This window comes from Typopeltis vanoorti, chromosome 12, assembly GCF_054136105.1.
Source record: "Typopeltis vanoorti isolate ZY-2024b chromosome 12, IOZ_Tvanoo_1.0, whole genome shotgun sequence".
Taxonomy (NCBI): domain Eukaryota; kingdom Metazoa; phylum Arthropoda; class Arachnida; order Uropygi; family Thelyphonidae; genus Typopeltis; species Typopeltis vanoorti.
In genome coordinates this window covers 82782527-82810025 of record NC_143560.1, presented here as the reverse complement: position 1 = coordinate 82810025, position 27499 = coordinate 82782527, and the positions used below count along the sequence as shown (strand labels likewise).

The following is a 27499-nucleotide window of genomic DNA, read 5'->3' as shown; positions in this document are numbered from 1 at the left end:
TGGCTGAGAACAAACCTCATGTTTCTCCTCTTTCCTTTTCAACTCAGCATCCTTTACCTACCGATGCTTGTTGTTCACAGAGGCGTCTCTCTTTCCTTGGTCTCGATAGTTTTGATTTGTCACAGCGAGATTTCTTCTACCATGGAAACAAATTTCTTCTCTAGAATAGTCGCATGAGAAACCATACTTCCTCAAAAAATCCTCCCCTAGAATTAATCTTAGATGGGAGAGCGAGTTTCCGGGTAGGACTAAGAAGTTATGCCATATATATAAAGCAAATTCCGGCAGTCCTATTCTTACTCTTACTGAATTAGTGGTGTACGTTGTGGAAGGGGATATACCTAAGTGTTTGATGGATTTTCTCAGCCACTTTATTCTTCCCTTTACATAGGACTCCAGTTCTTTGAGATACCTCTCAGATATTATGGAAGCTTGGGAACCGGTGTCAATGAGTGCCCTAAAATCCTTCCATTTACTACTATCCCAGGGATATGTCCCTTGCCCTGTTGTCTCTTTTTGTCAAATTGCCTAGTACAAATATGCGATGTTCTTTCTGGTTGATACTTTCCCCTCAAGTTTCTTGGTGTAATAAAACAGTCTCAGACAAGATGCCCCAATTTGTAGCACTTAGGAATTTCACGGTGAAAACCCTTTTTGTCTTCTCCGTCTGAGGACAAAGGAGAGTTTGTTTCACACCTGGCAGATAGTTCTGTCAACTTCTGCATCAGGAAATCCATTCTCTCCAACACTGGATGTTGCAATCTTTCAACTTTTCTGTGAATAATACTAGTTATTTTATCTTCTTGAAAAACAGAAGATTCTTGATCCCTGGGAGGACCCAATGCTAATTGACTGATGACAGAATCAAGACGCTCTATAAGCGGCTGTTGTAACTTCTCCACCTCCTGCCTGACTAAGGAGCCAACCTCGCTAAAATCACAGGCACCAACCGCAACACTACAAACCGACTCAGTTTTATTTCCTTCCTTACCTCACTGAACCTTCTGCTTCTCCTTCCTTTCCAATCCCTCCTTTACAGGATTGGGATCCCTAATAGTATCTCTACTTTTTTTAATGACATTAACTGGGCCCACTATGGCTGCAGTACAAATATCCCCAAGCAGCTGTTCTCTTTCTTTTACTGCTTCATAGCAAGTCTTCAGACTGGTTATCCCTCTCCCATGCTGTTTCCCCTCAGTTCCTGCCTTAATCCAATTCTGAAATGCTGAAAAACAGCCCGATCTAAGTGATGTTTCTCTTTGTCAGACACACATAGTACTAGCAAGGGTAAACAGGCTGTTATAAAAATCAGAGATGCTTTCCTTCTCTTTTTGTACCATACTTTGAAGTTTCCAGAGGTTAGGTCCTAGAATTTTTGCCCTAGAAAATTGGGAAATTAGGATTTTCTTAAACCTCTGGTAATCCAAAGTTTCTTTTAGGATTGGCGAGGAGTAGAGGAAACCTTTTGCCCTTCCAACTAACTTACTGTGAAGCAGAATAAGCAGCTGGAAGTCACTCCTTTGCCCAATCTTTCTAAGCTCATCTATATATTCAAAGAATGACCTGACATCATCTGTGTCGTCTCCGGAGAACTGAGGAAAGATTTGTTGGGGGGTTTATGGTCTTAAAGAATTCTGAGTAATTTAACTCGGAGCTATACAGAATAGACATACTTGTACTTTTAGCTTACACTATTACACAAAAGTCAGTTTTCAAAGTTCCCTTTCCAAAATTTCCTGATTGCTGTGCATGAGACTAAGACCGACTCACTGTGCTTGATCCAATCCTTTATTTTATGGATTAAACACATCCTGTCGGCTGTGCCATTGTTACGTCGTTGTTTTTTTATAAATTTACTATTATTATTTCTCCTGTGCCAGCTAAGAATAAATCTCTAAACAATCTCTCTGGGACCCTTTCCCTTTTCAAGCTCTGACGATATTTGTTTGTTTTAGCTGCACCAGTCAGAGCTTTAGGACAGAAAATTCTTGTCCAAAGAAACTTTCCTGGAGGTCAAGTGTTACCTAACTTTATTAAAATAATTAAGTAGCTTAAAGTAATCTTAGCATACAGTCATTGCCAAAATACTCTTAACTCCCCTTATATTTCCTTTATGCATAGGTCCGTAATTTTATAAGTGGTAAAATCAGTCTCATGCTCAGACGAAACTCGGGCTTACATAGAAAAACATTTATTAAATGGCTAAAGAGATTACAATTAAGTTTAACATGTCAAAAGCAAATCATTGAAATCATTAATAACTCACTAGTTAAGCAAATAAGAATTATTCAAACTGACAAGTATACTGTTCACATTTCATGGGTGAATTAGGTTCACACATAGCACAAAATATAAGATCAATTTCTAAACTAAACTTTCTGTCATATTTGACCCCTTTACATTCATTTAGGAACTGTACAATCTTAAGTTCTCAGACTACCAGTCCAACATAGTCATAAATTGCTGAGCACAAAGTTACTTTAAAATTCCTTTTCCTCCTAGTCAGAATCTTGTTCCTTCCTTCCTCTAAAGTTAATTATTACATAGGTAAAAAAATTTCAGTACTTTATCACCTTGACGTGAAGATGTCGTGGTTCTTTTGTTCATCATTTGTGAGGGGATATTTTTCTGCTACGGTAGATTGCTGCCACGTGGAAGTCACATGTTCGTTACAAAATGGCCACTTTTCTTTGCTGGACACTCACTCATCTCATGGATTGCTGTCGCTAGCTCAACCTCCATCAAAAGGAATCCTTTGCTATCTCAACATCAGCAAAAGCTTTACCGATGGCCCAATTTGGAGAACTGCCGTCATCTCATGTATAGCATGCCCGACTCCTTCAGTTACTGGGAAGGAGATTGTCGTCCGGCGCCATCGATTGGACAGCACTGCTGGTCCACACAAGAAAAACCGAAACAGGAAAAAACGTGAGGTTCAAACACATGCCAACTTGTATTTATCCTCTGTCATTGCGCCCTCTTTCCTCATTCAAATCTTATTCACGGCACCTTCCTATTAACTCTTATGTGGTTGCCTCACACTTCTGCTCCTTGAAGAGCGTTTTTTTCGCGGAACGCGAATTCAGCTCGCCATCCATGAACGCTTTCGCTTCGAGCATTACATCATTGTAGGCAGCTAGCTAGCAACCTTTGTATGCACTTAGACATACATTCTTACACAGAGTATTTTAAAATATCCACAATTTCTTAAACAATACATTTTTACGTAGACATACAAATTTCACTTCTATTTTACTTCTTTCTAGGGTAATTCTAACATGTTTTCTTTATGCTTTCTTGACTAAATGTATAAATAATTCTAACTTAGAATTTTCTTTCTTGTTATAGCCTGACTGAATGACCCTTTTGATGGAAAGGTCCTCATTCAGGATCTAACACCTTCTTGGATATTTTCTACCATCATTCTTGACATCTATAATATATCCCAGACATCTGAGATATATTTATCTTCAGTTTTCAGTTATTATCTTTATCATTATATCTTCATAGTATCATCATATTTGAAATCTTCACGATATGTGAAATCTTCATACCTTTCCATATTTTTATAGTATGTGAAATATGTTTTATGCTCAAGTAATTATTACATTCCTATACGTTACCTTTTCCTTATAAAATGGGTAGAAAGAAAGAAAGAAAGTGAAAGGCAAAAATGAAATAATCAACTCTTGAAAGCTTCATTCTTTGTGCCTTTCTCTTTCTTTCTTGATTCCCTTTGCATTTCATTAACAAATGTTGCAGCGGTATGACATGCTCTGTTGTGACTTTTTTCATGATAATGCTACTCGTGAATAGCTGTAAACTCATAGCACTTTTTGTAGTGTTGCTCATAGGCTAAACTAATGGTCAGATAATCTGGAAACATTGCTCTAGAGTTAAACCTTCCAAGCCAGTTCAGACCTCCAGTAAACAAGATAGTTATTATTATTATCCCAAGATCCCATAGAGTCAAAGACTCATCTAGGAGGTCCTTTTTGTCTCACACACACACACACACAGCTCATCATACTGTGCCTTAAACACACTCAAATTCTCTGCAGACACCACACTCTCTTGAGACATTGGAATGTCTCAAGACATTCCAATCATTCACAACTCTGCATGCAAAAAACCTGCTTCTCACTGCCCTGCTCACACCCTCCTTATACAGCTTCCAGGGATGTCATCTGGTTCTCCCCAGATCTCCCATAGGGGAGAACCAGAGTAAAGCCTTTACTGTAAAGCCTCTCCAACATTGATCCTATAACAACCCTGTACTGACTTGTAGGTCTCTATCATATCACCTCCCCCTTCCTCCTATCCACTAGACTCTGTAAATTGCATCTTCTCAACCTATCCTCATATTCGACATTCCAGAGATCAGAAACTACTTTAGTAAGTCATCTCTGGGCACTTTCCAGCGTCTTTTCATCCTTTTGAAAACCAGGTGACCAAATCTGCACACGGAAGTCCATGTAGTCCACGTATGGCCTTATACAATTGAACAAGAATCTTCTTGCTTCTACAAGTCAGTGTTCTCTGCATCATTCCCAGAATTTTTTGTGTTGTCCTAACAATTTTGGCAATGTGTCCCCTAAATTTCAGATCCTTATCCACTGTAAAATTTTTTGTTGTTCTCTTCTGTTCTCTCTCTCTTGCTTTTTTACTTATTTATTTTCTTTTATGAGTGAGTGGCTATCAATTTTATCCTGAGCTAGCCTTGTCACTCTAAGCTACACTTAGATATCTCTGTTACCATGAGAATTCTGAAAATTTATTTTTATTTAATGACTGTGCCACCAGGATTCTCTTGGGAGGTATTAGGGATATTGTATGGCCCTGTAGGATATACTTCATTCAATTAAGAATCTTAATTTCTGAGTTGTGGCTATTCTTTGCTCACAGGTTCATAAATTTTTTAGAGACAGTGCATTGTGTAAAATTCAGGCAGTATTCCACATTAACAAAACATATTTATTTAAGTCAATAGCAATTATACAAGATAGTACTCTACTATATTAATCTTTCTTTAATTGCATCCTACGCTACAAGTTATGATATTGCAACATATAATATACATTCTCAATCATGCACATAAAGCAATCATTTTCAAAACTACAGTTACGAGTTCAACAATTCTAATCACAAACTATTAATGTTTTGCTCAAACATACAATATACCTCTGATTCCAGGCTTCTTAATTCTTTGACAATGAAATTTTCTGACTTAGCAATGTCTTATGGACTCTCAGCCAATCCTTTACAAACTTAATAAAAGTATGATAAAATCTACTCAACAGTTCCTTATCTGCACACTTAGTTATATCAGTTCCCTATATTTTACCAGTTCCATAGACTGCTCTTCTGTCATAACACTCTGCCCTTTCGTATACGGTTTCATGATCGTCGTCATTTGGTGGCTTACTCCCGGGACTTGAAACATACTATTGGCGACGTTTCCCGGTCGATCACATCCAGTGTCTGGCATCCATTGCACGATGCAGGCTCATTCACTTGCAGTGCATGCTGGTACATCGCTCTGCTCCTTCGGTGTTTCTCCTGCCCATGGGCCACGCTCTCCGACTTCAAGCGGCCGACGATCTGCAGCAAGAAAACGGAGTTCTCTCGATTGCTTTTTTTTTGTTTGTTTGAAGGCTTCCTACATACAACTCTGAGAGTCCCTGGACTAAGGGTCGGAGACCACCAAATATTCCCACACAAATGGTTTTGACCTTCATCAATGATGGTGGGAATTCAAAATTTCGGATGACCTTCATCACTAATTGTTCACTCTCAAATTGCACTGGCAACACATCATAATCCTGTTAACTGAAAACGGAGCCAGTTCAGTACTATGCCACTTTTTATGACATTGTCCTTGAATTATACATCTGGCTGAGATAGGGAGCAACTTAAAGCACAATCCCTGAACAATTTAATATTATTCTCTTTAAGTTCACCACCCACATGGACTTTTACAAAAAAAAAAAGAATGCAACTCCAAATAGTACACAGTATACATTTTATTTACAAAATTTGTGACCTCTGTAAAAGATGATGCAAAAGAAAAGAATATCTTCAACTGCATCGAATTTTACACCACTATCACCCCAAGATCTCTTATTTCTTCCACAGTATATCCCCACCAAGCATAAATTCTACATCCCATCTTTGTTTCCCAAATTTTAAGACCTTGCATTTTGCAACATTGAACTCGCATCTTCATTTCCGTGCCCATCCACTCAATTTATTCAGGTTTTCTTCTAAGGCCACAGCATCTTCTCTACTCTTAGTTGTCTCATACTAGATACTTCCTATAGAATACAAAATTAGCAAAGATAAGTATGACACAATTTTTTTTTGAATGCAATTAAAAAAAAATTTGAGTTGCACTTATTTTTCATGAGTGCAATACTCATGAAAAATAATACCTGATTTCACATGAAGCAAACATGCATATATCTTCTATGGTTAATGAAACAAGTTGGATTTTTAACCAGGGAACTTGCAAAAATTGACCATATAACTTGCTTGATGTGCACCATATAACTTCAGTGTTAGAATTAAAAATATAAGATGGCAAAATATAAGATGCAGCTACTCTCCTAGCACACTGTCAGAAATATAACAGATACAGATGGCATTTTACAATAAATAGAAAGAAAAAATTACTTCAAGATCATCCTACAGGTAAGTATGATGGGAAATTTCTGTAGTTATTAATTGTGTGTATCACATTGTTAGGTATTACATAATTCACTAGAGGTTTACAAGATGTGCCAGATTGCTCCATTATATCCTGTCTAGTAGATGTTTGTTTGTTGGTGCATGAGTCATCATCATCATCATCATCATCATCAAATTCCTGCCATGTACCCTCAAGGGGTGTACAGGATATGACAGTACTACATGAAAAAATTACATCATTACTAACTTCCTATCTACAATTTTCCTCCAAATCAGTCTGTTACTTGTCAAGACTCCAACATTATCAGATCTTATATTTCTATCGTCTAAGGCACTTTGTACCGTATCAATCCACCTATATCTTGGTCTTCCTCTGGGTCGTTTTCCTGCCAACCTGGCAGAGAACACTTGTTTTGCTAATCTTTCCTCTCCCATTCTACTTAAGTGACCATACCATCTGAGATTAGCTCTGCTAACGCATTCCTGGATGCTGACAATGTCAAGTTCTTTCCTAATATCCTCATTTTTAATATGATATTGCCATTGATGCCATCTGTTCACGCCTCTAATCTTTCTCAGGACTCTCATATCTGCGGTCTCTAGTCTTTGGTCAAGTGTTTTACTTCTGACCCAGCTCTCAGATCCATAAGTTAAAATTGGTTTGAACACAGTCTTGTATACAGCTAATTTAGTGTTCCGACTAATTTCTTTCTTATTCCATACGAATTTATTCAATTGACTTCCCACGATACCAGCTTTGCTGATTCTGTTGTCTATTTCTATATTTAGTTTACCATCTTCAGTAAAAATTGTGCCTAAGTAGCTGAAATGTTTTACTTGTTCCACAGGTTCTCCATTCACAACACAGTTGACATTTTCAATGATTCTGCCTATTTTCATTGTCTTTGTCTTTTTATTGCTGACCTTCATACCATATCTATTACAACAGCTATTCAATTTAGTCAGAGAATCTTGCAGACTTGTAGCGGATTTATTTAGAAGTATAACATCATCCGCATAAAGCAAAGAGCTGACATTAACATCTCCAATTTTGATGTCAGGTTTAATACCACATTCCTTCATAATGTGATCATTATAGATAATGAATAACAAGGGGGATAATGTACATCCTTGTCTCACACCAGATTTAACATTAAACCATCTTCCTGTACTTCCTTCAATTCTAACTGCTGACTCACAACTCAAATAAAGACTAAGTATTGCTTGATATAATGCCCCATTGACACCATATAACTGCAGCGTATTGAATAGCTTCTCTCTTGGCACCTTGTCATATGCCTTTTCCAAATCGACAAAACTTAAATACAGATCTTTGTTATATTCCCATGCTTTCTCGACTATTTGTCGTAAAGTGAAGATCTGATCCTGACAGCCTCTATTTGGCCTGAATCCAGCTTGTTCTTCACCAAGCTTTTCTTCCACAATTCTTCTCAACCGTTTCTCAAGTATACTTGCATAGATCTTGCCAGGAACACTCAGTAAGGAAATACCTCTGTAATTCTCACATTCAGTTTTATTTCCCTTTTTATATATGGGTACTATGAGAGCTCTACTCCAATCATTGGGAATTCGTCCCTCTGTCCAGGCTTTCTGAACTATGCAGTGCAGCCACTGTAAGACTCTTATACCACCATACTTCAGCATTTCTGGTCGAATATCATCTACTCCTGCTGCCTTTCCACATTTCAAGCCTTTGATGGCTTTTTCTACTTCAAGTATGGATATGTATTCCTGACTGCATGCCTGGTCAGTGTTTTTTATCACTGTGCTGTCATCACTGCTTGTTTCATTTAGCAGTTTTTCAAAGTAATTACTCCATACTTCAAGGATATCTTTTTCTCCCGTTTTCATGTCACCTTTATCATCTCTAACTCCTTTTACAGCACTCTTTCCCCATTCCTAAGCTTCTTCAACAACCTCCAGAATATTTTGCCACCTTCTTGATATTTATTTTCTATATTCTTGCCAAAGTCCTCCCATGACTTTTGTTTAGCTAGTTTTACACACTGTTTAGCTTTCTTACATTTGTCTCTGTACTGTAAGAGTAACAGCTGCCTTATTTGCCAGGAACTTTTGATATGCTTTCTTCTTTTCCTTCACTTCCTCTTTAACTTCCTGTGTCCACCAGGGAGTTCTGATTTTTTTATCCTTGCACACAACCTCACCACATGCCTCTCTGGCAGAATCAATCAATGTTTCCTTCAGAGTTTGCCACTGAATCTCCAAGGTTTGATTCCTGTTCTCAAACTCTTTCATTTTCTTTTCAATAATATTTCTGTATTTTAGTCTACAGTTCACATCTGAGAGCTGCTCAACTTTTATTCGCTTTAAAACTTTCTTACATGTTATTCTTTTCAATATGAAATTCAATTTTATCCTGCTCAAGACTAAATAGTGATCACTTCCAATTTCAAATCCTCTGTACACTCTGGTGTCCTGCACCAGGGAGAAAACATCACTATCAACAATAACATAGTCAATGAGACTTTTCTTATTCCTAGCCTCTTCTCTCCATGTGAATTTGTGCACATTTTTATGTTGGAACATGGTGTTAGTAATAACCAGTCCATGTCCTGAGCAGAAATCCAACAGATATTTGCCATTATTATTAGCTTTGCTCTTTTCTCCAAATTTTCCCAAAATATTTTTGTATGTCTCACAATCATTTCCTACTCTACTATTTAGATCCCCAACAAGGACCAACTTTTCCTTTTTCATTGTGTCAGTTGCTTTTTCTAAAGCCTCAAAAAATTCCTCCACTTCTACCTTAGTAGAACCTTCTGTGGGACCATAGGCACAAATAAGTCTCATTGTCCAGTTCCCCATTCTCATATTTGCCCACATTACTCTACTTGAGACTGACTGCCATTCAAGAAGATTAGCCTCGTATTTTGTGTTGAATACTATGGCTACTCCTTCTTTTCCTTGATTGTCATTGCCTGAATATAACATTTTGTATTTATTGCTCAGAAAGATCTCACCAGTTTTGGTCTTTTTTGTTTCAGTCACCCCTATTATGTCGATCTGGTACTTATCTAATTCCTCAGCTAGCTCCATTTCTTTGCCATTCAGGCTTCTTACATTGATAGTACCGATCTTTAACTCTGGTGATGTTGAGTTGGGGTTTGTTTTCAGATTTGTTCCAGTAGCTGACTTTTCACTGTTCGCCCTGGTTCCCTGGCGAAAACAACAGGGGCCTTGTTTAACCGGGCGACGCCCCAGCCGGCATGAAATTTTGTCATGTTGTACCATCATTTTTTATTTTGGTTTAACCAATAAGAATACAATTTGGTCGGCTAAATCCCAAATTGCCAGCCCATCCTCGTTCGTTCAGTATCAAAGTAGATACCCAACAGGGCGCACCACGAGAAGGTGAGGATTGGACATTAGGTCAGAAGCCCTGGTCGGTTCTCCGCATTCCTTTAAAGGCTATGTGGAGGTCTCCTCTCAGTTATACAGCTTTGACCCTTAAGCACCCCTGGTGCATGAATCTCATCCTATAAAATAAAATAAAAAAGAATGTTGCTAATGGATTGCCAAAACAGATTTCTTTGCCTTCCTCTGTTTCTGTTTGTCCTGTAGAGAGCAGTGCTGAATATATATGCAAGGATGGATGCCTGTGTTGATGAATCAACTACCTCAACTGATTGTATGAAGTTTTTTTCACTTGGTTATAAAATACATTATACTTACCAGGAAATTATATTCTTGTTTAATCCTTTACTGAAGTGCAAGCACAAACATATAAATTTTATATGTGAAGCATCTTCATAACTATATGACTTCTGCATTAATTCAGTCTTGGTATCCATCTGGGTCTGGCCCCTGAGACTTCAACAAAGGTTGAACTAGTCTGGGTAGTGATTCATCCCATAATACATAGCAATATACACGTCCCAAAGTTTTGCATTGAAGTGTGTTTTGCATTATGCAGCTGAGGCAATTGATGCGATGTCAATAGCATCTATATACGAGTAGCCTAGTTGTGAAGATGCAAACTTTGTTTACACGTGGGTAAAGGGTTAATGAAGAATATAATTTCTTGGCAAGTATAATCTGACAAGTCTGATTCTGCTTCTCATGCTATTGACATTGGGCACCGAGTCTTTTGAACCAGACAAAACTCCTTCACTCCAGCAAGTTCAAATTCAATCATCTTTTCTTTGAAGCATGTGATATACCAAGGACTCATCTGAACCTGCACTGATCAGACTGTGTGCCAATATTATTATTACCCCTGACTACAATTTCAATCTCACAGGAAATGGCAGCAAAATTAACCTCAACCGAATTTTCTGAGGTGTTTTCATTAGAGATCTTTGCTGTTTTAAGAATGCAAGTATTTTAGGCATGGTCTTGTCATGTATATATTAATACTGATTGAAAGTATGTTGTTCCAAAGCTATTGAAAATAATAATAATTGTGCATTAAGTAGTAATGTCTGTAGTCATATGTAAATATGGCTTGACTGGTGGTTTTATAAAGATGAATTTTTAGTGTTTGTTGTGAAGAGTTTGATTTCTCAACATTAGTTAGAGGCTTTTATGAGACTGAAGAGCTTTTTGTGCATTCTATTCATTGTGCCAATTAGAGTATTGATATAGGAACTAATCATCATCATCAAATTCCTGCTATGTACCCTCAAAGGGTGTACAGGATATGATAGTACTACATGAAAAAAATTACATCATTATTAATTTCCTATCTACAATTTTCCTCCAAATCAGTCTGTTACTTGTCAAGACTCCAACATTATCAGATCTTATATTTCTATCGTCTAAGGCACTTTGTACCGTATCAATCCACCTATATCTTGGTCTTCCTCTGGGTCGTTTTCCTGCCAACCTGACAGAGAACACTTGTTTTGCTAATCTTTCCTTGCCCATTCTGTTTAAGTGACCATACCACCTGAGATTAGCTCTGCTAACGCATTCCTGGATGCTGACAATGTCAAGTTCTTTCCTAATATCCTCGTTTTTAATATGATATTGCCATTGATGCCATCTGTTCACGCCTATAATCTTTCTCAGGACTCTCATATCTGTGGTCTCTAGTCTTTGGTCAAGTGTTTTACTTCTGACCCAGCTCTCAGATCCATAAGTTAAAACTGGTTTGAACACTGTCTTGTATACAGCTAATTTAGTGTTCCGACTAATTTCTCTCTTATTCCATATGAATTTATTCAATTGACTTCCCACCATGCCAGCTTTGCTAATTCTGTTGTCTATTTCTATATTTAATTTACCATCTTCAGTAAACATCATGCCTAAATAGCTGAAATGTTTTACTTGTTCCACAGGTTCTCCATTCACAACACAGTTGACATTTTCAATGATTCTGCCTATTTTCATTGTCTTTGTCTTTTTATTGCTGACCTTCATACCATATCTATTACAACAGCTATTCAATTTAGTCAGAGAATCTTGCACAGACTTGTAGCTGGATTTATTTAGAAGTATAACATCATCCGCATAAAGCAAAGAGCTGACATTAACATCTCCAATTTTGATATCATGTTTAATACCACTTTCCTTCATAATGTGATCCATATAGATAATGAATAACAGGGGGGATAATGTACATCCTTGTCTCACACCAGATTTAACATTAAACCATCTTCCTGTACTTCCTTCAATTCTAACTGCTGACTTACAACTCAAATAAAGACTAAGTATTGATTGATATAATTCCCCATTGACACCATATAGCTGCAGCATATTTGAATAGCTTCTCTCTTGGCATCTTGTCATATGCCTTTTCCAAATCGACAAAACTTAAATACAGATCTTTGTTATATTCTCATGCTTTCTCGATTATTTGTCATAAAGTGAAGAGCTGATCCTGACAGCCTCTATTTGGCCTGAATCCAACTTCTTCTTCACCAAGCTTTTCTTCCACAATTCTTCTCAACCGTTTCTCAGGTATACTTGCATAGATCTTGCCAGGAACACTCAGTAGGGAAATACCTCTGTAATTCTCACATTCAGTTTTATTTCCCTTTTTATATATGAGTACTATGAGAGCTCTACTCCAATCATTGGGAATTCGTCCCTCTGTCCAGGCTTTCTGAACTATGCAGTGCAGCTACTGTAAGATTCTTATACCACCATACTTCAGCATTTCTGATCGAATATCATCTACTCCTGATGCCTTTCCACATTTCAAGCCTTTGATGGATTTTTCTACTTCAAGTATGGATATATATTCCTGACTGCATGCCTGGTCAGTGTTTTTTACCACTCTGCTGTCATCACTGCTTGTTTCATTTAGCAGTTTTTCAAAGTAATTACTCCATACAAGCTGACTTATTTGACAGGAACTTTTGATATGCTTTCTTCTTTTCCTTCACTGCCTCTTTAACTTCCTGTGTCCACCAGGGAGTTCTGATTTTTTTATCCTTGCAGACAACCTCACCACATGCCTCTCTGGCTGAATGAATGAGTGTTTTCTTCAAGGCTTGCCACTGAATCTCCAAGGTTTGATTCCTGTTCTCAAACTCTTTCATTTTTTCTTCAATAATCTTTGTGTATTTTAGTCTAACTGAGACTGACTGCCATTCAAGAAGATTAGCCTCGTATTTTGTGTTGAATACTATGGCTACTCTTCTTTTCCTAGATTGTCATTGCCTGAATATAACATTTTGTATTTATTGCTCAGAAAGATCTCACCAGTTTTGGTCTTTTTTGTTTCAGTCACCCCTATTATGTCAATCTGGTACTTATCTAATTCCTCAGCTAGCTCCATTTGTTTGCCATTCAGGCTTCTTATGTTGATAGTACCAATCTTTAACTCTGGTGATGTTGAGTTGGGGTTTGTTTTCAGATTTGTTCCAGTAGCTGACTTTTTGCTGTTCGCCCTGGTTCCCTGGCGAAAACAATGGGGGCCTTGTTTAACCAGGCGACGCCCCAGCCGGCATGAAATTTTGTCATGTTGTACCATCATTTTTTATTTTGGTTTAACCAATAAGAATACAATTTGGTCGGCTAAATTCCAAAGTGCCAGCCCATCCTCGTTCATTCAGTATCCAAGTAGATACCCAACAGGGTTCACCACGAGAAGGTGAGGATTGGACATTAGGTCAGAAGCCCTGGTCGGTTCTCCGCATTCCTTTAAAGGCTATGTGGAGGTCTCCTCTCAGTTCTTTTGCTCCTTGAAGAGTGTGGTCATTCAGCTTAATGTTTCCTTTTGATTTTTGTTTTTTTTAATAGTTTTAATAGTTGAAATTTTAATAGTTTTAATTGTTTTAACTCAATTAATGCTGTATATTTACTAATTATCTAGGATTTGGGGCAGTCTGAATATTGGGGTCAGTTAGTATATCTACAAAACAGAGACTGCTTTGGCCTATCGGATCTTCAAGAGTTATTTCTACCCCCCATTTCCTTTGAGATTGAAAATGTAGTCATAGGTAATAATAATATTGGCATACAGTCTGATCAGTTCAGGTTTGGATGATTCCTTGGTGTTTCACATGTTTCAAGGAAAAGATGATCGAATTTGAACTTGCTTGAGTGAAGAAGAAGTTTTGTCTGTTTCCAAAGAACTCTGTCCCTAGTGTCAATAGCATGAAAAGCAGGACCAGACTTGTCAGATTCCAAACATGTAGTATAGCCTTAATGTTCTTCAGTTCTAATGAAGACGGAATGACCAGTCTGTCCAAAATAGGAAAGATGACATGAGCAGGGTAGACACCTAGTAAGGAAAGAGGTGGTAATGTATCCTTTGTTGATGGTAGGAAGGAGGACACTTTCCAAGCAGGTTTGAAGGAAGCATATAGAGTGAATTTATGAAGAATCCTTGCAGTTTGTTCCCAGGTTCCTTTAAGGTAGGGGTATTGAAATTCTTTTAACATTGGATTGTAGTCTGGTAGAAGGATGATAATTATCAATAATTTTTTGGATTGTAGTTTTGGTTGTATCCATTACATATCAGATTGCTTTTAATTTTATTCAGTTCATCTAACAAAAGGGGATCAGAAGAGCAGATCATATGAGCTCTACATACAAGACTTGATAATACCCATTTTTTCTGATGAATGATGGTGGGAGGATGAGTGAATGTATCTGCCAGAAAAAGTTGGTTTCTGATAAACTGAAAATTCAACATGATCTCTGGAATTACAAATTATTATGATATCCAAAAAGGGAAGTTTATTATTGATGATATATTTACAGTCTGGTCCCACACTGAGTCAGAATTACTTCAGTTCCTAGAGAAAATATACTCCTTGTATTCCTGTATCAAGTTCACTATTGAATATGAATCTGATAACCAACCGTCCTTAATGAATAAGAGTGGAGATAGTGTGCTCCCTTGTCTTACATCTGATTTTACATCAAACCATCTTCCTATATTTCCTTCAATTCTAACTGCTGACTCACCACTTAAACATAGACTATATATATTGCTCTGTATAATATCCCACATACCCCATGTAATTGTATCATTTTGAAAAGCTTTTCTCTGTGAGCATTGTCATATGACTTTTCCAGATCTACAAAATAACAGATCTTTCATATATTCCCATGAATTCTCAACTATATTTGGTAAAGTGAAAATTTGAACTCATCATTAACTGGCTGAACACACTTTGTTCTTTTCCAGTGTGTTTGTGTGTGTGCGTGTGTGTGTGTATACACACACATATTATATATATATATATATATATATATATATGAAAGAAAGTCTGTAAGTAAATTACAAACAAAAGCAGAACAAATAATTGGAAGTGAATGGTTTTCATTATGTGTCACTGGGTAGCAGCACAGTTTAGGATGACAGTACACGTATTAGATGGACATGTGCTTGTTTTGTAGCTGTTTTCAGCAGTCTAAAATAGCAGCCATGCTCTAAGAATGTACAGCTATCAAATAGCATATTGTGTGTGTTTCTTGTGGGCAAAAGGACTTCCAGTAAAGAGCATTCATAAAGAGATATACCCTGTTTATGGAATGAAGTATTTTTCATTTCCCACTTCATTCCACATTCCATTTCACTTACAAGCAAGAATTTCAAGGATTCACAGGGAGTACTGCCAGCCTATTTTCAGATGTGTGTGGTGAAAATGTGAATGCCACAGCATACTGTGAAATTATATTGAAGCTTCAGGATGCAATTTGGCAAAAAATCTGAGACCTACTGACAAGAGATGTATTGTGCCTGGGTCTATGATGTAATTTCAAAGCCTCATACAGCTACACGAACCCTGGAGAGAATTCAAGAATTCGGTGGGAACTCCTTCAATATCCATCTTACATCCCTGATCTTGCCCCAAGCAACTTTCACCTATTTTTCCTGCCAAAACTGCACTTTGATGATAATTATTTTGCTTATGATTAGGAGGGTTGAGAGTGGGAGGCAGAGGTGGCTAAGACATAAGAATTCTATGTTACTAGTTTTGATGGATTGATAAAGTGATTTTAAACAATTGTATAAATGTTGAAGTGGATTATATAGAGAAATGAATGTTTTTCTGAGGTTTGTATTTCACTTGTTTTATTTTTTTATAACTATTTGTAACTTACCGACTTTCCCTCATATATAGACTAAAGAGAGCAAGTGAAAACACAGTCCTGTGGGTTCTCTTCATTAGTTTCTACTGTCAAATATAATGTTCAGCTAGAGAGAGAGAGAGAGAATGCTGGTAACCCAGTTGCAGGTTGTACTGTTTGGAATTGTGATCAAAACAACTAAAGCTAGAGACCAGTGTATTATGCCTGTCAGTTGTATATGTTCCTCTGTGCTGTTTGCCTAATTTGCAAGATTGGAGGAAAAATGCTGTTACCTGCATATGAGACTGACTAGCTCACTTTCAGTTGAAAAACCCCTATAAATGCCCTTTGCATCTTGGTTGGGATTTGAATTGAGGTGTCATCCTTTCAAGCTAAAATGCATTATTGTTGCTGACTGAGCTATTGGTTGCAGAAATCAGAAGACAGACCATATAACAAGGGCTTACTTAATTGCCCATTTTTGTCAAACATGATCAGATATGTTAGAAATATCAAGAGCAAAAAAAAAGTCTGTAGTGCAGTTGTAAGGATGTCATACTATACACCTTTCATTTGGAAAGACATCAATTTTATCGTTCTGCAAAAGAGGCAAACTGCTTAAAGAGCACTGTAATTAACACACATAATATACTCCTCATAGCCTTATTGGTTCTAACTGCAATCCCTTTATCCAAGTTGCATGTTCACGCCAAATAAAAACTGTTATGTACAAATACATGCCACTGTTGTATCTTCATTTTTTAAATAAATATTTGCATCTGAAATTCTAGTATTTTTTAGTAGAATAATTTATGTTATTCACATAACAATACAAATTGTCAACTTCTTAAAATAAACAGACAGTAAGATTTTTTTGTCTAGTCTTTTTTATGTCAATATATTTCATTATATATTTTATTGAAAATATATTCTTTAATTTAAGGTCATTTGTGGCAAGCTTTATTGATTTTCCTAAACCTCTGGTGGCTGCTGTGAATGGTCCTGCAATTGGGCTTTCTGTAACTTTACTTGGACTGTGTGACATTGTATATGCCTCTGATAGAGTAAGGAATTAATTTTGCCTTGTGAGAATTTTGTGGATTATTATTATGATTATTATTCATTCACAGTTTTCATTGACCGAACAAAAGCATTTGACACACTAACACACAAAACCTTATTAATGAAACTAATGCATATCGGAATCGGAGGTCGTCTACTCCAGTGGTTTAAAACATACATGGAAAATAGGAAGCACATTACATGTATAGGATCGGCGTACAGCAAAGAGGTACTGGTAACCTGTGGAGTACCACAAGGAGCTGTCCTATCTCCCATTCTATTTAACATATACACACACACGACATGAGCCATCTTCCCTTAAAAAGTAAAATCTTCCAATACACAGATGACATGGCTATAGTATCCATTCACAACAATGCAAATATCACTTACACAAATATGCAACATGACATCAATCAAATCACTAACTGGTTAACTGAAAACGACATATATATAAACTCTGGAAAAACAAAGCTAATGATATTCAAAAACCCCCAAACCCTGCCCATAGAAACTAAACATCTCACTATCTGACATTCATCTTCCTATACACAAAGCACAGAACCTAAAACCACAACCATCACAGTGAAAACAGCATGCTATCTTGGACTTCACTTCAATGCTGATCAAAGTTGGAATAGCCATATAAACTACCTACACACCAAGCTTAGGATAATAGCAAGCAAACTATACCGATTAAAAGGCATAGCCCCGGCACACATAAAAATACTAATCTATAAAGCATTATGTGAAAACATTTTAAGATATGCAATCACATCATATGCATTCTGCACAGACTACAGACTTCACAGGTTACAATGGTTGCAAGATAAAATGGTAAAACTATTCTGGGAACAACCCACACTTATGCAGGCAGCACAGACACAACACAAAATATTTAAGGTGAACCACTTATGCCACTACATAGTCATGCTAAAACATTACTACAGCCCAACTTATAGAGTAACCAGAACAACATATCAGATAACAAGACCACAGTCAACAAACTACATAACATATAAGTGCAACAATCACCATGGCAAAGCCACCCGAAACTTCTACTCTACTTGCAAAAAAAAAAAAAAAAAGAGTTAAACTGTGTAACAGCAGTTGAAGCCTTCTCAGCACGTACCAACAAACAGTAAAATCAGCACCTGGCTTGCGACCAGTATAGAAACATACCCATGAAACCACCACCATCTATTATCTTCCTCAGATAAGCTCTGCAAAGCTTCAAGGAAGAAATCAGAAATGCCTCCCAAACTATTATTATTATATTAGTTATTCACTCAAAAAAAAAAAAAATCAATACAATCATCACTGTTAATATATATTAGAACATGTGTTGTAAATGCTCGATATAGAGGCAAAGAGTGTTATTAAAATTCTTAACTGAAATCCAATGCAAAAAAATTTTGTAAAATTATACTCAAGATAACTATTATGTGTAAATATTTTAGCAATAAACAAAAATATTATTTATTAAAAAAAAAGTATTATTATTTAAAAATATTATTAACTCGCAAGTATCTGTTATTCACAATTGTAATGTATTATAAATATTATATATACACCTAAACCTCTTTTTACGCGATAGATACGTTCCTAAAAATTACGCATAAATAGAATTCGCGTAAAAAGAACTAGTGACTCCATAGAAAAAGTGCAGATTGGTTCCAAACCTGAAATATAAGCAAAATAATGAAAAAAGCAAACATTAAATTCGTTAGGATCATAAGATTTTTATTTACATTTCATAGAGAACACACGTACATATAATGAATTTTAATAACTTAAAAAAAAAACATATTCATTTCAGTTGTTTGCTAAAGATTCTATAAAAAAATTGTTATTCACTATCAGTTTCTAACAATAAATGCGAAAGCTTTCGTTTTCGTAAGACTGTAATATCACTAGAACTACTAGATATACTAGAACTACTTATCGTCACCGCCTCAACTTGTGGAATTCTTCTTGTCATGTCTTGAACAAAAGTACCACTGGTTGTTTCAGTAGTTTTAGGCACGAACTCAGTTATTAATCGCTGTGTTGATGCTTTAGATAAGTCGCGATATAATTCTCTGTATGAAGACATTAACAACTTAAGCTCACGTGAAAACTTCCCAACACGTTCTTCATTTGGATCAAGTCAAGCAAAATAATTACCTAAATTACTGGCTAGTTTAAGACCTTCTTTAATTATATCAGCAGTAAAAGTACGATTATCTTGATCATTATCATTAACTTCTTCGCTTTCAGGAAGAAACAATCTCCACTATTTCGTCTTCGCTAAGAGGTTTATCAATTAACTATTCTTTAATATCTGCCAACGTAAGATCATCGAATCCTTCTCTGCCAATTTCACATGCCAAGCTTATTATATTGGGGAATTCTGCAGTATGATTGAAGAGAACAGGAGCATTCTCTTTAACACATGATGGCCAAATAGCTTTCCAGCATGTATTCATAATTTCTGGTCTCAATTCAGATAACGATAATCGCCCCTGATCAATTTCCACACATCCATAACTGACAGTGTTTCATCATCATTTAGCTTGTTCAAAACGTACTGAAATGTTTGTGTGACATAATATGTTTTAAAAGTCGCAATTATACCCTGATCTAGATGTTGTAGCAATGATGTGGTATTGGGCAGCAGAAAAAAAAATGCACATTTGGGTGTTCTATGGCAGGATGACCTGGGTGCATTATCAAGAATCAAAAGCACTTTAAATTCGAGACCCATGTCATTCAAATAGCACCTAACTTCTGGCACAGAATGTTTGTGGAACCACTCAGTGAAAATATCAATGGTCACACAAGCTTTTTTGTTGGAAATCCAATGAACTAGCAATTTTTAAAAATCTATGCCTTTCATTGGCCATGGTCGTAATGATCGATTTATGAGCAGTGGTTTTAATATCCGATCTCCTAAAGCATTCGAACAAAATAGGAGTGGCGATCCTTTGCTGCTTTAAACCCACCAACAGTTTTTTGCATTTTTGATATGTAAGTTCTGTTTGGCATTTTTTTCCAGAAAAGGCCAGTTTCATCCATGTTCCAAACTTCTTCACAAGTGTAACTTCCATCTTCAATTATTTTTGTGGAAATGCTTTAGCAGCTGTTTCATCAGCAGAAGCCATTTCACCTTTAATTTTTATATTATGAAGAGCATGTCTTTTAATAAACTTACCAGCCAACCATTGCTTTCATGAAATTCATATTTTTTCCTCGATTGAGATGAAGTATCTGGCTGCAGTTTTTTAATCTGTTCATAAAATCTTAATGCTGATTGCTTGATGGAATTTCTGTCAGCTGGCATTCTTTTTTGTACATTATCTTCTATCCACATCACTAAAGTTTTTTTGGCCTTTTCTAGAACAATATCTGTTGTGTATGATGATAATTTCGCACTCGATTTTGTACCAGAACATACCACTTTTCTAATAGCCTCTTCATTTTTCTTTATAGATCTGACAGTTAATTCATGGACTCCAAAATGCTTACCCACAGCCGTTGCACCTTCCCCAGTTTGAAGACTATCTAAAATTTGAATTTTTATATCCAAGGAAACGGTTTTCCTTTTTTTTTTTTTTGTTATCGGCAACACCATGTGAGGGCTGGATTAAAATCTTTGGTTAATGAAATTGAAAGTTTGAAAATTACATATAGCTTACCATTTATTATTTCTTGGCAAAATTATTAATTTTATAATGTGATTTTTATTCTGATTTCACTTAAAAAATGCAAATGCAAAAAATGCAGTAACTGCGTTGTCTACTCAAACACCAAATTCAAACTGCTAAGAACTGCTTTTTTATGCACAGTCAGTTATGTACTGTAATTCGGAGAATTCCCAATAAATGAAATTCGTAAGAATTTAGAATTTTCTTAATTGAAACAAGAATGCAATTCTACAAAATTCTCAGAATTTTCTTGAATTACGGATTTTTTCCTAACTTAGACTTTAGGTTGATCATGTAAAAGTGAATAAAAATAACACTGGCCTTATTAAATCAAAAGTATTGTCTCTTTGTAACCTGGAAAGAAAGGGCTATCAATGATGGAAAAGAAGAATTCCACGTTAGTGCTGGGTGATTTGAGCGTTTCAAAAAGAGAAATAGCCTACATAATGTTCTAATCACAGGAGAAGCTACAAGTGCAGATAAGGAGATATCCAGAGATTTTGAAGAAAATTGTGTAAGAAGGGGACTATTGTGATCAGCAAATATTTAATGTCGATGAAACCAGCCCTTTTTTTGGAAGCGAATACCTTCCAAAACTTTTCTAGCCAAATCAGAGAAATCTCAGCCTGGTTATAAAGTCGCAAAGTCAGAAATTACTGCTAGCAACATACGAGCCATTTGGAAGCACATTCTTCCACATCGTGCAAATTATTTTAGAAGCTTTTCAAATGAATCTAAGTTAATTAAATCTCATTCTGAGAAGTTGAGTGATTCCGACCTGCTAAATTTAGAAGCACTGCAGAAAGATCCTGAAGAAAATGAAGAAAATTTAATCACTGGCAAGCCCAAAGAGATTTCACAGAAACAAATTGAAAATAGTTTTCATATAATCGAAGTTTTTAAGCAGCAATGTTTAGTGGCTGACCCTGATGAAAAGAGAAGCAGTAAAATTTGCAGTAGTAGTAGAAGAAGAAGAGGGAATAGGGCCATACCGTCAGTTGTACGAAAAAAGGAAACAGAATACCTGCCAAACTACGTTAGCTCAATTCTTTGTTAGGAAGCAGAATAATAAATTTATATTCTGAATATGTTTTATTGTCCTTCAGCTTCATAGTTTTCCTTTAACTAGACCCTGAGACATACCCTAATTCTTTTATAAAAAAATTAAGGGTCAAAAAAGAAATCTGAGGAACGAATTATACCTTTTCCCATAGGTTATTTTATTCGATTAGTGCATTTTTGATTAATGTGTCTGTTTTAGAGAAAGCATTAATTGAAGGATTGCTGTACATTTATATACTGCATGTAAATCTAATATTTGAAAGATATTGTGTAATTTTTGTTAAATTTAGTTTACTGTATAGTCTTATTTTAGTGTGCAGTCTTTGTTTGACTTGGGTGTTTATAAGCCTATTTTTACATATTTTATTATTCTTGTTGATAACTAATAATTAAGGAATTGACAGCGTACACTAGAAATATAAATTAAATAAACTTTAATATATACTTTCCAATATTTCGTCAAACGTCACGCTGCCATCTTCTTGGGAACTTATTACAAAGACAATTGCACACAAGTACTACATAACAGCAAATGAGAACCGAAGCTAGGAAACTAATGTTTTCCTAAAGTCCTGATGGTGCTCCCTGGCAGGCTATATTGGTAGTTCTTGGCCTTTGGGCTGAAGTTCTTCTGATAAATGTTTCCCAAATTTGGGGCAGTCTCATGCATCCAAATTTGTTGAGGTTTGGCATGTTCCTAAGGGCTGAGGCTGATTCCACGAATAGTCTTTCATATTTGAACTTGCTGCGGTGTATTACTGTGGCTTTCTTCCATCTTATTCTGTGGCAAGTATCCAGAGCGTGGTCTGCAAGCCCGGATGTAATCCTTGTGTTCTGAGATTCTGATATTTGCTGTCCTGCCTGTTTGGCCAAAGTAGGACAGTTTACAGCTGCAAGGGACCTGGTATACACCAGGTAGGTCTAGGTGAAGTGGTTGGTCTTTAGTGGAGCGGATAAGGGATGCCAATTTTCTATGTGGTCTGTAACAGGTGGTCAAGTCATGTTTTTTTTAAATTTTGTTGATTTTTTCCGAGGTGCCTCGGATGTAGGGAATGGTGATGGATTTAGAGTAATCTTTTTTGTGAAGGGGAGGGGATAGTGGGTTGTGGATAACTGGGTTAAGTATTTTATTTTATTTTTATTTTTTTTAAATTTTATTTTTATTTAATATTTTATTATAGTACAGCTAATGGCATCAAATTAAACCAGGACATTGGTGGACAAAATGCCATTCTCAGTGGTATTTAACATGAAGGACTCTGTGAGATCCAGTGTGTGTTTGATGTATTCACTATTGAAATTGAATTTTTTTTTTGTGAAAAGTGAAAATAGTAAGCGAGTGTGTTGAAAATATTTATTATTATTTGCTTCAGGTCCTCAACTTGGACCACAAGCAAAACAGACATAATGGATCACAACCATAAAAGAAGTAGAATTTTTCTCTGTAATACAACCAATCAAACCAAACAAAGGCCCTTGTGTGCGCCTCCCATCACAAACTGTTTAAGGCACTTGTCTAGATTTATGTACATACGACAAAATACAAGTTTATACAAGTTTTTCATTTATTGCATAGCAAAATTGTTGCTTATAGATAAACTTAATATATCTAATTTAATTTATATATGTATTAAACATGTCTAATAAAAAGTAATAAATTTTCGAGCATTCTGGGTGATCACTCATTTAAGCTCGGGAGTACCATCCTGATCATTTTCATTATAGTATTGAATGCTACTGTCAGTGGATGCAACTTCATTCACTCTACTCTTCATAGTTCATCCCAACTTTGCATCATCTGCAAACAACTAAATATTCCCATCAAAATCTTTGCAAATATCATTAACATACAGGTTAAACAGCAATGGCCCTAAAACAGAACCCTGAGGCACACCACTAGTGACTTTCTTCTTCCAGGTTGTTGCTCCCTCATACACAATTTGCTGATATCTATCAGATAGCCAATCTCCATTCCACTCCATTCATTATCCAATGAAGCCATCACCTTATTGTAATAATTAGTATATTACTAAAACATGACCTCCCTTAGAAAATCCATGCTATCCATCAAAGATAATACCACTGTTGTCAACCCAATTGTGGATCCTGATTCTCACCAGCCTTTCCAACACTTTAATCACAACACTTGACACACAAATTGGACTATCTTAGAACTTCAGCCCAACAATCAAGAACACCCATTCTAGTCCACCAGGGGAACACCATTTAGAACTTCATGCTTGTCTTTGTTGCTCTGCTTTGGCCTTATTCACCCATTATAATGCCTACATGCACACATCGATTTTTTCATTTTTCCCTGAAGATATCAATTTGACTTTACCAAAGTATCAGAAATATCAATTAAAAGTTATTTTAATTAATTTATGGTAATTAGTATATATATGAGCCTCGTAACTCATTCAGTATAGACGAAGTCCTTTGGTCAGAAAAACCTGGGTTCGATTCCTATCGGTGACATGATGAACCTTTATCTGGTCTCTTTCGACTAAATGTGAGTTAGCCAGTCTCATACAGAGGTGGGGTTCATCCAGAAACTTGGGTTTTTTGTCCCCCCAGAACAGGAAAACCGGCCCTGTGAACACACATGGATTACAGTCATGAATATGTCCCAGCCATATGCTGGTCCAGAGCCTGGATAAAATACGGGGGGGAGAAGCAGTGGTGAACTATCCTGTAAAAATCTCACCAAGAATACTTTGTGGGCAAAGCCTACAAAGTCACCTACAGTCGGAAACAACTGGAAGGGAAAATCAGTCAGTCAATTAGTTTATAGAATATGTTGTAATTTCTTTAAATAATATCATCATGAATAACCAATGCATAAGATTTACTGCTTTAAGATTATCATTATTATTATTATTATTATTATTATTACTTGACACCTCCAGGGAGTCCCAGACTCATTGAGAGAGAGCACCTACTCTACAGCTCTGTCTCCACCACTCAATTCACCAACGAACCATAACTACAATCATCATCTACACCAATGTCATCTACCGCACATCGCCACCACTAGTATTTTCACAGACAAATCACAAACATCCATGCCCATGGTGGGATTCGAATCCCCAGCCTTTTTTCTGGAGACTGGATACGCTAACCACTTGGTCAAGCAGGCTGGCACTATACTTAATAATATAGTTGTCATAGCTATAAATTGCATGTGTGACCTGAATGGTTCACGTGTTATGCAGGGGGGGGGGGGGGGCAAAAGCCCAAGCTTCTGAAAGGAAATTCCAACCACATATATTCACTCTAGTTAAGAATTAAGAAGTGGTGCATTTGATCCCAATGATAATAACAAAAAAGTATTAACTAATAACCAAAACCAATTTGTAGAAAAAAAAGCTAAAATTTAGTAATTATTTTTAGCGATTTTATGGTTTCTTGCACATCTTTTGTACATTCACTTGTTTGATCCTGAGTTGCCAAGTGTTAGCAACAACAGTGCATCAAGTTTTTTGTCAATCAGTTTACAGTTAATACTCATGCGATATGGAGGTGTGCTTTGTTCATCCTTCCTTTGTGAACATTTGCAGTTTTGTACTTTTTCAAAAATTAACCCTTGTTTTTACATTCAAATATCCATCACAATTTTAAAAAAAATGAGCAGAAATAAAACATAAGGTGATAATAAGTGTGAATTCAATGAACAGTGGGAAACTGAGTTCTTATAGAGAATCTATCAGGAAAAAAAACACTGTGCATTGTTTGTGAAAACACTTTCTCACATAATAAAAGACATGATCTGAGTAACTGAAAGTTACTCAGATCATGCCTTGTCCGTGCTTGTACTTTCTTTTTTTTAGCTGTGGACAAATCTGCTGACATATGTGATTGTAGCACAGGTAAGCATTTTTATAAGAAGAATTGATAATTTTAACATTTTTGAAGAATTTATTGGTCTTGAATCGCTTCATGGAAGCACAAGAGGATCAGGCATATTTGAGAAAGTAAAATCATGCTATAAAATCTACAAGTGGATTCTAGTACATGCAAGTAAATATATCATGTCTATATTAACATATTTTTACAAGGAATTTTTAAGGATACAAAAGTTGTATGGTGCATCTGAACTTGTATGTAAAAAACTTGGTGCATGGAACATAAAAGGTTGGCCACCCCTGATCTAGATGATGTCTTTGAGACATTACAAGACATCGAGTTTGCTACTTTATTCCTTCATGAAAGAGTTTTCTTCAAACACAATTCAAAAATTTCAATGTGCCTGCCAGCTTTCTACTCTGAATCATCAGTTATACAAATTGCTACAAGCATTCATCTTAATTTGCTGTTGTAATCTTCAGAAATAGTGGTCAGTCTTATGACACCAGTGTACTTCTTGCTCACTCACAGTTGTTCTCTCCTCCTCATCCACTCAAATTCTTCATGATGTCACATTAACAATGATGAAAGACCATATAAAGTGATCATTAAGTATCTCAACTATATTCCCTTCAGTAATTGTCCTTATACAATTTCTCCAGTTGTCATCCTATCATATTGCTGGGTACATTATCAAAATAACTGCCTAGGGTTTTTTTGCTTCATTAGATAACTGCTAATCATGTTGCACTTTTGCTACCCTTACCAACTGAGTCACCCTCCTTACCGTTCTTGGTACTCCTCATGGAATTGTTATTGCCACTCATTCCTTCTTTCTCTGTATTGCATGCTGCTATCTCTTTATGCATCCATTTCACATTTACCTTATTTAACTTTCTGACACTTTGAATACATTTAGACTTTGCTTCTACTAGATAGTTCTTGAATATCACCAAAGCAGCATTCATCTCCTTTCCATCCAACTCAGAATTCCACGAGCTGCAAGCTACTTCCTTAGCTTCTCATAATTGCCAGTCTTGTAGTTCCACATACACTGTTTTGAAAGAAGTCAAGGGACACCACCTCCATCAAACTATTAAACAGGAACGGACTTAATGCTGACACTTGATGCAAGCCAACTGTCACTGGAAAACTTTCTGTCTCTCCCAGGATGGTTCGAACTCTTGTCTTCACATTTCTGTACATCTCCTTCACCAACCTGACATATTTCTTCAGTACCTTCTTCTCCCTCAAACACCTCCATACTTCTTGCCTTGGCACTCTATCATAAGCTTTCTCCAGATCAATAAAAACCAGATGTAGCTCCCGTTGCTTCTCTCGAAACTTTTCCATCATCTGTCGTAACCCAAAGATAGCATCTATCATCAATAGCATCTGTCATGAAGCCAAATTGCTCCTTCCTCAGTCTTCCATCAAGAACCCTCTCTAGGATCTTCATTTTGTGGGACATCAACTTTATTCCTCTGTAATTCTTACAGTCTTGGGCATCCCCTTTACTATTGTAGATGGGGACAAGATTACTTTCCTTCTATTCCGCAGGTATATTTTCTTGTTGACAAACTTTTATTAACAGGTCCCACAGCAGGTCAATTCCCTCTTCCCCTAGTGCCTTCCATGCCTCC

General features: G+C 36.3%; 1 protein-coding gene across 4 annotated transcripts in view; it reads left to right on the top strand.

The window, feature by feature from the left end:
• LOC150100943 (enoyl-CoA delta isomerase 2-like) overlaps positions 1–27499 on the top strand; it is a 384225-nt gene that overhangs the window by 287680 nt on the left and 69046 nt on the right. For all 4 annotated transcript variants that reach the window (XM_090401230.1, XM_090401231.1, XM_090401228.1 and 1 more), the window contains one exon: positions 17144–17264. In XM_090401230.1, coding sequence (XP_090257356.1) covers positions 17144–17264 — 121 coding nt within the window. The remainder of the gene's footprint in view (positions 1–17143; positions 17265–27499) is intronic.